Source organism: Leptonychotes weddellii, chromosome 8 (genome assembly GCF_054177405.1).
Source record: "Leptonychotes weddellii isolate Sample4059 chromosome 8, ASM5417740v2, whole genome shotgun sequence".
NCBI lineage: Eukaryota > Metazoa > Chordata > Mammalia > Carnivora > Phocidae > Leptonychotes > Leptonychotes weddellii.
In genome coordinates, this window is record NC_138376.1 from 75,754,625 (window position 1) to 75,769,259 (window position 14,635).

General features: G+C 37.1%; 1 protein-coding gene across 2 annotated transcripts in view; it reads right to left on the bottom strand.

Moving 5' to 3' along the window:
- Positions 1-1,078: 1,078 nt before the first annotated feature.
- Positions 1,079-14,635, bottom strand: part of ASCC3 (activating signal cointegrator 1 complex subunit 3) — a 301,692-nt gene continuing 288,135 nt past the window's right edge. For both annotated transcript variants that reach the window (XM_006727550.3, XM_081828714.1), the window contains exons 38-42: positions 10,174-10,325; positions 7,988-8,135; positions 4,498-4,707; positions 1,962-2,137; positions 1,079-1,879 (exon numbers count right to left, since the gene is read on the bottom strand). In XM_006727550.3, the coding sequence (XP_006727613.2) occupies positions 1,732-1,879; positions 1,962-2,137; positions 4,498-4,707; positions 7,988-8,135; positions 10,174-10,325 (834 nt within the window). In that variant the 3' untranslated portion in view covers positions 1,079-1,731. The remainder of the gene's footprint in view (positions 1,880-1,961; positions 2,138-4,497; positions 4,708-7,987; positions 8,136-10,173; positions 10,326-14,635) is intronic.

Below are 14,635 nucleotides of genomic sequence, written 5' to 3' on the forward strand. Positions count from 1 at the left end.
TGCATGGTCTCTCAACAAAAAGGAATGATGCTGATAAACATGAAGACAATGAGACTGTTTCTCCTCAGCTGCCTGTAGATTGGTGACCATTTGTCTATAATCTTTCATTTTCATTTAATTCCACAAGAACAGTGGTTAAGGTATGAACTTCAATTAGGAAATAGCCACTGTAGGAAAAGCAGAAATAACTCTTTATGTGAAGTAAACTTCTGAGACAAGAGCCCTTCAGACCCCTCGTACCCACTGGACTTCAGTATCTTCCTATTAGTCATTCAGATTTAATTTTGCAAAGTGCATGCCTGGTCTCCCCACCCCACTTTTATTCATTCTTATTTTATTATTATTATTATTATTTTTAAAAGATTTTATTTATTTATTTGAGAGAGTGAGAGAGAGAGAGAGCACAAGAGGGGGGAGTGGGAGAGGGAGAAGGAGACTCCCTGCTAAGCAGGGAGCCCGATGCGGGACTCGATCCCAGGACTCCAGGATCATGACCTGAGCCGAAGGCAGTCACTTAACCAACTGAGCCACCCAGGCGCCCTTATTATTATTATTTTTCAGCATGGAAAAGGAGTACACAAAAGCAATATATTCCAGTTTATGAAAAACTTTAAAATTCTAGTACTTGAGGTGGTTACATTGGAAAGTATTTTAAAATAATTCATTACAGGACCAGGAACAACTGAAATTACTTTCCAAGGATAGAATTTCATTCCACTAGACTGTATATTATTATATGGACATGGGATTCTAACAACATCTTAGTTTGAAAAAAGTACTTTTTGCAATGGAAACTGTATGGACATAGAGACACTTCCTTTATCACAAGTGAAAACCTACCTGTAGGGGTTGAAAATGTTCTGTTTGCCTCAGACCTGTCTTGGAAAGCATAAGGATGAGGAATTGTACTGTGTGGTCTGTCCATGTTACAACACGAATTAGACTGTACTTCTCTCCTTGTGTAAATAAATATATCAGAAAGAGAATGGAAGCATAGTCTTGAAGTAGAGGTCGTGAAAAGAAGAGAAGAGTAAGGGGGAATAAATGGGAAGGAAGCAGGAGAGAGAATTGAATCAGCTTGTCTTGAAGTGGCACACTCAATATTTTATTTCCACCAGTTACAGTATCTACATTTTCTAAGATCAGGATATACTGTTGTCTTTATCATCACTGGGCTCTGCAATATAATTTTACATCATATATTATTAACATTTTTGACTGTAAGAAATTCTTGAAACTACATGCGATCCAAGTATAAATTTTGCTAACAACCCACATTATGTGCCTCCATACAGATTTCTCTTATGTGTTTTATACTGCAGGGTTAGAAATCTGTTACAACAAATCCTAACACTGTCACACCTCAGTGTAGTTTCCCTTAGAAAAAAACAAACCAACATTCCTGTAAACATTACACTGTGAGATGCAAAATTTGATGGGTAATTCCTAAATCTCATCTCAATATACACAAAGGTTCTCCTACATTCGTGTTCATTTCACATACCAAGAAACCCATGAAGACAACACTAAAAAAGGCAACATTTGTGAAAAGGCCACCTCAGCTAGCTTTGTGTCGCTGGAGCCAATCCTGCGGCCGCTGTCGATTTTCTGGGTGTCCTGAGGTCAGAAGTTGATTCCACCAAGGCAGACATCAAGTAATTCGACTTTGTCTAGATGAATGAACAGCCAGACTGCTTAACCACTTCTCTCAAACGGACTGTTCGGGTCAGGTTACTTCACTTTCAGGTCAGTCAAGGCCTCAGAGACCTCCTCGTTGACCTGTGCGGAATTGCTCGCCGGTGTGACGTTGAGATGAATGTCATACTGCTGGTCCAGGCCAAGGTAGCAGTCGCTCATGAGATACAGTGTGTAGATATACCTAAAACATAAAAACAGAACAAAACGTAAAACCACAGACATCTTAAATTCTTTCAGAACTCTGGTGGTGAGATTCTGCTTACCTTCCAGGTAGTTCAGGGGTATAAAAAGAAATGGAAATAACGTGATGATTTCGAACATATCCTACTCTTTTCAAAGCGATAAGTTCTCTCTTATCCACTTCTCCTAATATCAAAAACCATCCTTCATCTTTTAATTTGGGAAATCGGGGAGTAACTGCGTGGCTGTCTTGCTTTCCCTGTAAACCAGGAAAAAAAAAGATAAACCATTAATAATGTCTAGACTTTCTATGCTCCTTGGTTGTGGTTAAAAGGCTAAGCTGTTTTCCTTGAAGGCCATAAATCTATATGGTTCAGTTTATCTATCTGGGATGTTTTAAATTTTCTGGTTTGGTGTCTTTGATATGCTATCACCTACCATTTTTCAGGACTCTCGAAGCACATTATAGATACTACTTTGTGCCTATAACCACCAGAATATTTGGCTCAGTTAGAACAGAAAGCTCTGAATCTTAATATCAAATTAGTAAATTCTCACATCATTCTTATAAGTGATATTAATACCCCATTTGCAGATGAACGAATTGAGATACAATCATGTTAACCAAATCTTCCAAAGCCTTATTCACAAGAAACTGATACCTAGGGAAAAAAAGACAAGACTAGACCATGGAACTCAAGATAAAAAGTACTATATAATATAAATACCTTCCCTTGACCCAAGAATAAAACTCACATAAAAAAGCATATATTCTAATATGGCAATATTAAAAAATCCTTTCTTTGAGGAATGGGAAATTGTAAGCCAAGCAATATATAAAATACGTTAATCACCACAATCCAAGAACCTACATCACCATAATGGCAGCACTTGAAGTCTTTACTTTAGATGGATTTTATGAAATCCGAGATTATTTTAGTGATTCTTTCAGACAATGACATTATGGACTAAAATTTACTAATAATGACCTGCTCTCAATCAGACATCATTAAATATTCTAGAGGGAGATGCTATACTTAAGACATTTTAAAAGAGAAGTCTGAGAGCAATGCATTTTTACGCATTTAGAAAGAAATTGAGAGTTTTTCTAGTATGATTAAATCTAATTTTAAGTAGTAATAGTAAGGTAGAAAAATCTTAGTTTTTTCCCCATGATTTTACCTGTATGATTATTACTATTTTTTTTTGTAAGCTGGGATAAATTAGATCATATAAAAATGCTCACATTAAAGCCTCTGAAATATCAGAGGCCAATCAGTTCATACTTACACTGACTGATTTTTAGAATTAGAAATTAAATGAGATGGGACCCGAAGGCACAGGGCTAAAAAGATGTAACGACAGAAAGCTCCTGACCATTCTGTGTTTGAAACAGAGTGGGCAGTACTCATGAACCACAACCTCATTCCTGAGGGCTGATTTTATTTTATTTTATTTATTTTTTAAATTTAAATTCAATTGGCAAACACAGAGTAGTGTCTCATTAGTTTTTGGTGTAGGGTTCAATGATTCATTAGTTGTGTATAATACCCAGTGCTCCTCACATCACGTGCCCTCCTTAATCTGAGGGCTTATTTTAGACATGGGAGTGCCACTGACAGCATGGGCCAAAACAGAAGGGGGCGGAATCGGAGGGGGAGATGAGCCATGAGAGACGATGCACTCTGAGAAACAAACAGGGCTCTAGAGGGGAAGGGGGTGGGGGGATGGGTTGGCCTGGTGGTGGGTATTGAGGAGGGCACGTTCTGCATGGAGCCCTGGGTGTTATGCACAAACAATGAATCCTGGAACACTGCATCAAAAACTAATGATGTAATGTATGGTGATTAACATAATAAAATTTTTAAAAAAGTGTTAAAAAAAAAAGACAAATTCTTTATTTCAATTATTATGGTACTAAAAACCAATCTGCCCACATGTGCTATACTAATATTCTTAGAGGGACAAATGTTTAAGTTTCTGTGTCACAGGTAACAGCAAAGACAAGAGTAGTTTAAAATGAACATGTGGCCTCCATGAACACTGACAGAAGCGCTCTCGTGTGCGTTCCAGTGAAGGAAGCGGGAAGATGTGGCAACCGAGGCACAGTAAAGCTTTAGTGTCTTACTCAAACTCACGGAGCTGAGGGGGAAAGCTTTGCCCTCCTGTGCACCTAGCTACATGTGGTTTCTATGTCTCAAAGTGCCCCTAGGCAGTGCTTCTCTAACCTTAATGACCTTAAAAATCATTTGGGATGCTGGGTACAAGTACAGATCTTGAGATTTCTCCCTCTGAGATTCTGATACAGCCAGTCTGATAAGTAGGGCCAGAGAATCTGTACTCCAAATTCCAGGAAATTCTGCAGGGCTGAGTAGACAGACCATATGAGAACAGTACTCCAGGCAAGATATTATTATGTAAGGTGCATATTCTGGGGCTGAAACATGGCACATGAGGAGAACTGACTGGTTCCAGAAGACTGACTCTCACCGCTTAAGGCCAGTTGAGAAAGCAGGATTCGTGAATGACACGGACACATTAGTAATATAAAAGATATGTGTGGTGGCGCATGCCGGGATCTGGTGTGAAGCATTTGAGAATGGAAACCAAACACTATACCTTGTGGAACCCAAAGTGGACTCTCTGCAAGCTGACTTGAAGCACATACTCTTGATCAGCGTGCAATTTGATCCACCTGTTGTCATTTCGTTTGTCTGAAGTCAGAGTTGTGATACAGAGTTCACCATGTCCCTCCTCTGAGTCATCCCACCAGCCTTTAACACTTAAGCCAACATCTATCACTGGCAAGCGGGATAAGAAATTCCATGCCTGAATAAAAAACAGAAGAAAAGATAGTAAGGAAAGGTTAATGTGAAATGCAGTGATTAAGAAACTGTACTTTGAAAAAAAATCCACCTCTTTGTTTTGAGATTCATTCTAGATTCAGTGCAGTTATAAGAAATAATACAGAGAGATCCTGTGCACCATTTCCCCGGTTTCCCCAATGGCAGCATTTTTCAAAACTAATGTACAATATTAATACAGGATATCGACACTGACACAATGCATAGTTCTTATTCAGATTTCCCAGGTTTTTTTTGTACTCATTTGTTTGTGGGTAAAAATATTGCTTTTAATTTTTGTAGTTTACAAAAATTTAAATCCTTTTAAAAGCAACTAAAAAACTATTAGTCATTTGCTAAACTTGTCACATGACTCCTTCACTATAAATCCCACCTAGATATTGAGTGGCTATTGACTATACTAAACAATAAGTTTAAAAAAAATGTTTGTTTTTGAGCTGGTTTGCTTTAGAGAAGCATCTGGTCTAACATGTATGTGATTTCTAAGGCAGAGAGCATTACTGGGGGATATAAAGACAACTTGAAAAAAAAAAAAACGTTGTGATACAATTGTTGATGTCACTCAGCATCATTCATTGACTATTTACTGTACAAAATGATTTTTTTGTCCATATTCCAAATTTATTCTGAAAGGAAAACATTTCTATATGTTTATATATCACAAGGAAGCCTGTAAGTGTAGGGTCCTTCTAGAAATAAATATGTATCTTGGGCATTATATTGAGAATACCAATTAAAATGATGCATATTAAGGGGATAGAAAATATTTTACCAATTTTATTCTTGCTCTTTAAATTGAAAGACATTTTGAGAAATCAGTATACATATAGCAAGTGCTCACCTTTATCAAATGAATGAACAAATGAATTTCTAAGTCTACAGAAAAGATGTAACAAAATAAACTTAATGTTATCACATAACATTGTCACCTTTTCCTAACATTTATAATTATTTAGAATATCACTATCAGTCAAGAAAACTTCTCAATAAATTGGTTTTATCAGTCATCACCTTCTAAGTTAGTTTTTAGAAGTGCATGAATACTTTAATTTTGTATTTTCTTTTCTTTCTTAACTACATACCATAGATTTCCTTATAGGCTTTGATGTTCTGATTGCTAAGACTTTACTGCTGCCTAGTATACCTAATTGAAATGAAGTAGCCCTGATGAATCAAACTACCCCTTAGGAATTAAAAAAAATATGAATCTAATGCAAATTTTCAATCCACCTACAGTCCTATAACTTGTCTTGTGAATCTGAAATTATGTCTGGAATAGATCTTGAAATAGTCAAGCTATTGGTCTACAGAATGGTCTACACTGTGCTTCAAGGTAACAGCCTATCCCCTGTTAGAACCAATAGTCACTGAGGATAGACGCTATACCACTTGATGTTCTAAGCCTGGCCAGAGTAGAAAAGTGATCAAGGGGATACTTAAACACACAATTTCTGTAAAGCATTTAACTTTGTGAGACAACACAAGTAACATTTACTGCACAAAGCAAGACTTCATGTTTCTTTACTTGTACTATTAAATTAGTTACCAAGAGATGTTTTCAGTTATTAGCAACTCGTTGGGATTTTACTTTACAAGGCTCCCAGAAGTCAGATCTGGTTTTTATATATATGTGATCTTTTTTGTAGCACTTGATATTATTATTTTTCATCCTTGTTGTGTATACATATATTTGTTTGGTGTATGTATACATACACACACACATATATATATAAAAAAAATAAGCTATTTTTAAAGAAACTGCTAAGACATTTCAATACCAGCCAAACATATTTATCTGAGGATTAATCTTCATCTATTGAATCAGGCAAGAGCACTGCCATGCATACAATTATTTAATTAGCAGCCAAATCCTCTGCCAGTCAGCAGCCGTTCCAGGCATACTGATGGGGTAGAAGATGCAAATCTCACAGTCGTACTGCTTTTTCTCATTACTACTGCAATTAGCACTTAAATTGATGCTTTAAACATACTAATTTCTGGAATAATTCAGGATTTGTATGTTACCTGGGATCGCCTCACTGCAGAGCCGACACCAGATTGCTCTGCAAATTGAAGCACTTTTGAGCCAAATAACCATCATCATATCAGACTGAGCCAATTTGCATTTGGTTTTAAAGATAACAGAATGGCAATTTATGCAAATAAATTAAGTAAGTTTACTTCTGAGTTCTCCCTGAACTAATTATAACAATGTTCTAATTTTTCATCACATCTAAAACTTGGCTTGAAATCAGTGTATGTTAGGTTAGAAATCTGTTGTTGCTAACAGAAGCCTTGTTTTGGTTTAAATACATTGTTTTTATTCATAATTTTGATGGTAATTTAGTTAGAAAGATAGGCACTTATTATGACTATTTAAGGTGTTTTTTGTGCCAATTCTGAGTTCAACAGAAATTGAACAATCAGACTTTAATGCCTGTAATACTTATTTCTAAGTTGCTCAAAACTAAGTTCCACTGGAAAAAAAAGAATGACGTGGTTTAGAAGTTTCTTTAATAGCTGCATTTGCAAGTCAATATGTTAATTATGTCATAAATCCTGAATGTTTGACATGTTTAGGGTGAAACTGCTTAAGACTTAAAAGTCTATATATGCCAAATATTTCTGGCATCGTTCATTCATATTTTTGGCCTTTCCAAAGACGGTTTGGAGAAATGACCTATGTTGTCTTTTACAACATAGATTTAGCTTTCTATCTGTTACATGGTATACAAATAAGCTTACTTAAAGAAATACTTTAGAATCTAGGAACAATAAAGTGATTAAAATAAAAAGGGAGGGTATAAGAACGTAACTGAGAGAACTGCATGAAAATCTACCCAACTGAAATTTATACCCAAGTGGGGAATGCAGCCTAGTTAGTGATGGACAAGCTGCTGTAGGCCTTTCTAAGCTTCTTTAACAGCATTATACTGAATCAACTTCCAATAATGTCAATGCTACTACTAATTATTGTTACTGTAATTATTTTTAATATTATTATTGGACTCTGTTCTATATTAGGAACTGCATAAAGCAGTTGACATAATAATATCCTGCTTAATTTTCACAAAACTTCATGAGACAAGTATGATGTGTCCATGTTCATAATCACAGTAAATGGCAGACCGAATTTAAACCCAGGTGAGTCTGACTCCAAAACCAATGCTTTAAGTTAGAAAACTCTTGGTATAATTTCCCAGACAGAATAAGGAAGCTGTGAAACACAGAAACAATGGCCTGACCTGCTTCATTTTTACAGCTGGTAGCTCATTTTCCATCATGGAGCTGAATACATGGTCTTTCCCTCCACAGGCATGGATCAGTTCAGGAAGGCAATCGATGAGGCCATGGCCCCCACCACGTACACCCTTTATACCTGGGCTCCATTTCCTGAGAAATAATATCAACATTAACCAACTAATTCTTTCATGGCACAAATGAGAATTCCTGATGGTTTCTATTTTAACTGCATTTATTCCTTTACGATATCAGCCTTTATTTTAAAAGATGTTATGAAAGTGCTTTGTGATCTAAACCAAAATAAATGACCAGTTTCTCTTATTGCAGAGTAGATTTGAAGGATCTGAAACCTAATGAGGTAAACTTACCTAAGGAGGACAGTTTTTTAAAATTAAGACTGCTGGGCGCCTGGGTGGCTCAGTTGGTTAAGCGACTGCCTTCGGCTCAAGTCATGATCCTGGAGTCCCGGGATCGAGTCCCGCATCGGGCTCCTTGCTCAGCGAGGAGTCTACTTCTCCCTCTGACCCTCTCCCCCTCATGCTCTCTCTCTCTCTCAAATAAATAAATAAAATCTTTAAAAAAAAAAATTAAGACTGCTATCCAACTTTTTAAAGGCCATTATCATTAAGCTTCAAAATCAGCCAGCATTCTCTAATATATCAATCCAAGGCAGTATGGCTATGATGACGTAAGATGTGTAAATCAAATGTGAGCTCAGTAACTACTTAGGGTTTACAGATAGGGGTGAGTTTCTATAGGAGGGCACTAATGTATACTAGTGCTTCCATGTGGATAAAGCACAGAACTAGAGCCCTGGTATGTCTTTTTAATGGATGCAGGCAAATGTCTCTAATATAATTACCTGAATAAAGTTTTCATTTTTAAGTTGTTGGGAACATACAATTAAAAGTACATTTTGGGAATCTTTGAGATTTATAGCACAATAGTGCCAGAGCCCCAAGAACATAGTCCACCTAAATCTTACCCTCTATTTCCTGTTTATATAGCAAGAAGAAAAATACAATTGAAATCATATAACTATAGTGCTTCTCAGGTGACAGCAAAGAACTGGATCAAATCTCCTAGACCCCAAGCAGCTTTCCAAAACAGATCTGCATGCTGTGTTGCAACAGTACCCTTACGTACCTACTTTACTGTTGAAACCCAACTCCCATAACTTTTAGAACCGTATTGGAAGGGGTCCTGAAACTGAACTGCAGCCATGAGGTGTCTGCTTTTCCCTTCTTCATGCCACCTGCTGCTGGTGTGGCTCACTCTCTGAACGTGCCTTCTAGTTTCCAGGACATCCCACGGTGGGGACTCACTCAAGCACCATGGAAATGACTGCCTTGGAACCCAGTACACTTGAGTCCAACTGAGGGACTTTCTGAGGAGACCCCCGTGTGTGTGTGAAGTTCTGGTTGGCATCTGTAACTAGATGCCTCAAATGAGTGCACCCCTTAGTCTAGCTGACAAGAGGAAGTGGGTACCTGATGGCAACCTGTTCTGTTTGTCTACATGACTGTGAACCAACATTGTAGCTGCAAAGCATCTCTCAAGTGAAGTGAAACACTGGTGTGAAACCAACACTTTCATCTAGACACTGCCAACCTTACTTGTAATATGTACTGTTCTTTTCCTTGCTAAAATATTTGCGGATATGTACACAGGACCTACAGGTTAAATAATCTGATGATAATATAAACCCTTCTTTTTAGTACGGGTTCTATCTCGAGCTGCTAGTATATGTAACTACCCAGTTTTGGACATTTTGTAGATTTTGTACAATTTACCTTTGACTATGGATTTCAGATCCCTCAAATCTACTCTGCAGTAAGAGAAACTGGTCATTTATTTTGGTTACATCACAAAGCATTTTCATAACATCTTTTAAAATAAAGGCTGATATTGTAAAGGAATAAGTGCAGTTAAAATAGAAATGTATGTAATGTTGCAAATAGAAAACAAGAGAAGGTTAAAATGAATTGTGATTCAGCTTGTGGTAGATGATCAAATTCCAACTGAGACCCTTATATCACTAGGCCATGTCTCCCTCTGGGAAACAGGCATTTTCACTGTAAAGAATCAATATCCTAGGCACAACATGAAATTCAAGTGACAACACAGGTAAAGAATATATTATTTTTGAAATTAAAAAGCCAATTACTTTGAAAATTACAACTATTACCTGAAAACGTGAAGATGGTGGTGTTCTATGTTTGGTACTGAAAGAAGAGAAGAGTCCTTTAACCACCGACCCTGGATCACCATCTGAACCAGATTGGTGATATTCAGGGCAGTCACCAGCCAGCCCTGGTTTGCAGCCACATCCAGCATTGCCTGAGCAGGGAAAAAAAAGTGCACGTATTATAAGAATACCATGGCACTTCCCTTCTCCATTGGGGATCTCATGTTAACCTTAACAAAAAACAAACAAACATAAAATAAGCATTATACCTCTGAATTACTACAATCAAAATGAAAACCAGAAAGCAAACCACAGTTGGATTGGAAGGAACGAACCAAAACTCCCAATAGCATTTGTTACACATTACTTCCTATAAAGTGCCAAATATTTAGCTTTTTTTAGGGTAGCAAATATAGCCAGGTTATAATGGAAACCAGTAATAAAACAAAGAGAAAAACTCAGCGTATTTTACAAACAAATACCTATATAATTCACTGTATCAAAAGCATTAGAAGCTGCATCTGAAGAGTGAATCTCAGGAGGTCTTTTCCAAATTTAATATCAACAATGGTAAGGCAATAGGTTTTCTTGCCAAAAATTTATTTCCCCCCAAAAGCAGGCTGAAGATAGAGCCCTGGTTTTCAATAAACATACTACACTACATACTTAAAAATGGGGCAACCGCCAGTTGTCCAAGTGGAATGATGAGAAGCTATTCATATTAGTCTATACATTTAATCTAATGTTTTATGGACAAACAAACGGCTGCATTTGCTTAAGGCAAAACTAAACAGTGAAATCTTATTTAAACAAAGGAGAAGTTTACACAGGCAAAGCTATTTCAATTAAATTAGATTCTGGAGAATGCTGACTTAAAGACACATAAGTTAATATCATGATCTGAGGCAGCTACTTTATACAGTTTGAGGAGTGTACTGTCTTGTTTTGGGGAAATGAAGAGATGAAGAGAAATGAGATATACCTAGTAAATGCTGAAAATGACAGTATAATGGCAAACAGCTCATCACCAACAAAATATTTATAAAATGTTGTATAAATCTATTAGAACATTTTTGAAAATAATTTTTAAGGCATATTATGCTAGCAAAATTAATTTGTCATACTACTTAGTACAGCGGAGGTGGACACATTTTCCTTCTAAGTTTTGAATTTCCTATTCTGTGTCCTCTCATTTAACAAAAAGTAAAATTGTTTAAAAAACATCTGGCCCAACTAATCTGTTGTCTTTTTATATACAGTAGAGGGAAATGGATCAACATTTCTGGCTATCATGATTAATGTGATAAAATGGTTAAACTGGGCTTTAGCACCCATGAGTCTACCATATATGATAAAGCCTCATACTGGAATAATAGATATATTTATATGTGTGCATATCAATGTGTACACATGTATGAATGTACATGTTTATCAATCTAGGGAAAATCCACTTCCATTCTTCCCATTTCTCTGTAGAGCTGATTAAAATGCTTTGCCTTTCTTTGAAGTATATGAGACAAAAAGATCATGATAAAAAAAAGCATTAGTTCATAAGTCACAACTCTTGAGTTCTGTAAGGCAAGAGAAAAGAAAAAAGAAATGAATAATCATATCTAAAGCAGTATCATGATAGCGTTAGAAGTTGTAATGTGGGGTAACTATGGCGATTTTACTTGTGATTTTACATTATAACTTGACTGGAAATAAATTCCAGACCAAAAGCTCACATACAAGAAGAGCGGGATGGATGGACCATATGTTTTTAACTTTGAAGTTTTCATGATGAAGTTGAAAGATTTCATAAAATTTATGAGAGTTCCCCACAATTTTTCATTGTATGATCCAGATGTGAAAATGTAAAAAATCATGCAAAGTGATTGCTTACATGAAGTAAATGAAAAGCCATGTCATGAATTGAAAACTATTTGTCTTGTTTTAATTTAGAGAAAAGCAGGTAGAGAGACCAAGAATCTGGGAGGAAAAAAGGTTTTGCAACTACCCAAATGCGGTGAACGAAATGTTGCTCTCTGCTCAATCACTCCCTTGTCGGGTCTGTTTTCTCTGCTCCACACCCCCACTCCCTCCATCACTGTCTTAGTGCAGACCTTCAACAACTCTCACCTGGAATAATACAACTAACCCTTTATTTTCATTCTCACCTAATTTTTCTTCAATCCATAGTTTATATGGTTACCAAAGTAAATTACCAGAGAGGTGACACGGATCATGTCATTTGTCTGCTCAAATTTCTTCAATGGCTTCGCACCATGTAGAGGACAAAGCTAGCACTTCTCTGCACAACAGTTTTGTTCTGTGATCTAGCTGGTCCTAGCTTTTCACTCTGGCCCCTTCCTCCCTGCACTCTTAATATAGCAACACTAAATTACTGCCATTTCTCCACATTTGCCCTTGCTCCTTATGTTCTCTTTTTGCAAATTCTGCTTTACCTGTTTACCTGGTAAATTCCCATTCATCCTTCATGTCTAGCTCAAATGCTACTTCTTACTGTGAAGGCTCCCTGATTCTTGCAGATGGACTGCAGACATTTCTTTCTTTTCCTGTGAGTCTGCTGCTCTTGACACATGCCACCATTATCCTATTGTCATTCTCTGTTTACACATGTGCCCTCTAAACTATAGATTTCTTGATGGCAAAAATCTGAAATAGTCTGTTAACTCTAGCCCAGTGCCCTCAAGAAATATTTGTTTTCTGAGGAATATTGGTAAAAATCCAATTACAACAATGATAACAACATCCTGCCTAAGTTATTGCATACTTGCTGAAGAAAAAAATTCCAAGCTTTTAGTGTCAAACGGACATAGATTTGAGTCTTAATTTTGTCCCACTTACTATGTGAATCTGGGGAAATCTCTTAACCCTACTCTGCTAGACTTCTCAATTATAGAAGGGGTATTAAACCTCCTTATAGGGATGCTATGAGGGTACAATGTACTGCCTGGAACATAGTAAATCTTAAACAAACAAGTGCCTATTTCTAAAGTTTTTCTATGATATGATGAAAAGGACACCCTAAAATAGTCCATTCTTTCTAACAGGGATTTCCTTTGGGCCTTTTGGTGTTGATTTCTGCACTTAGTAGTATAGGGCTTTGAAGGGCAGCGCATGCAAGGTCAAGAGCAGGTGCATGGAATGGGCAAAACAGTTCCTCAGGAGGGGTGTCCAAATACAAAAGAGCCAGGGGAAAAGGCTAACGGCCGTCCCTGTGGTTCAGACCAAACTGGAGGATGTGGGCTTGGATCTCAGTGTGAGTGGGCAAGCCAGTGTTACTGTTCAGAGGTACATACCTAAAGAAGCTAAGGCCAGGGGATGGTCCAGGTAAATGGACTTGAGGGTCCTAATAGCCTGTACTGACATATCTCTGCATGACTGAGCCTAGGATGGATTCCCTGTGTCTCACTGTCTTTTATAGCAGTCTTCCTCAGGGATAAAGGCTAATAAGCATCTGCTCCTCCCCAGAGTGGGGCTGACTTTGGTAGCAGCTGGAGATCATGGCTCAGTTCCCCAACTCACCTCAAAGTCCCTTACAGAGATCTAATGCTCAACAACAAAGTTGGTTTTTAGTACACTGAGGAGATAGAACTCTGGACATTCTTTCCCAGCTTAGCATTAACATTAGGCAAATGCTTAATTCCCCTTTACCTCACATCCACTTTCTACTTGGCATGCTACTTACAGGGCAAAACTAGGATGATTCTAAGTATTGGGAAAAATGGATGGGCACTGACTGTGTATGAAACTTTCTCCTACTAAGTGGGCATGAACTTCAATTGATTGATGATTGAGAATTCTTTGCCATTTCCAGCTGTGACAAAATGGAAATATAATTTCCAGCACTGTATTCATTTATAAAATTATGCTACAATTAAAATCTTATCATAATTAATAGAAACTGTGGAGCTGTCATTTGTTTATAGGAGAGCAGGTGATGAGCTTTGTTTTTAACACATTTTAACTGATCACTAGGAAGCCAGGTGAGAAGTCCAGGTAAGAACTCAAGAACTTCTGAAGTACCTGGCTTTATGCCAAGGTAAAACCACCACCACCATGAACTACAAAAATCAACCCCACCCCTCACTCCTAAAATAATAAAAAAATTAGAGTTTAGAAAATGGATGCTTTCTGGAAAAATTTTTTAGGCTCTAGGAGTCCTGGAGCCAAAGGCATGCTCTGTGACTTGAAACCAACTCATGTCCTGAACATTTATTTTGAATCAATTTCAAGAATTCCCTAAGCATATCAGGCTTGATCTTAGCATTTAAATTCAACCACATTTTCATGGTGGCATTACTGCTTCTGCAAAGGACAGATTTATCAAATCTAGAGCTATTTTCTTGTCTTCTGTGACTACAGACTATACTTAAAAATGCAAGCTTGACAACATATCTCTGTAAATATTATGGCAAATAAAATTTCATTCAATTATTAAAAGTTCCAAACAGTG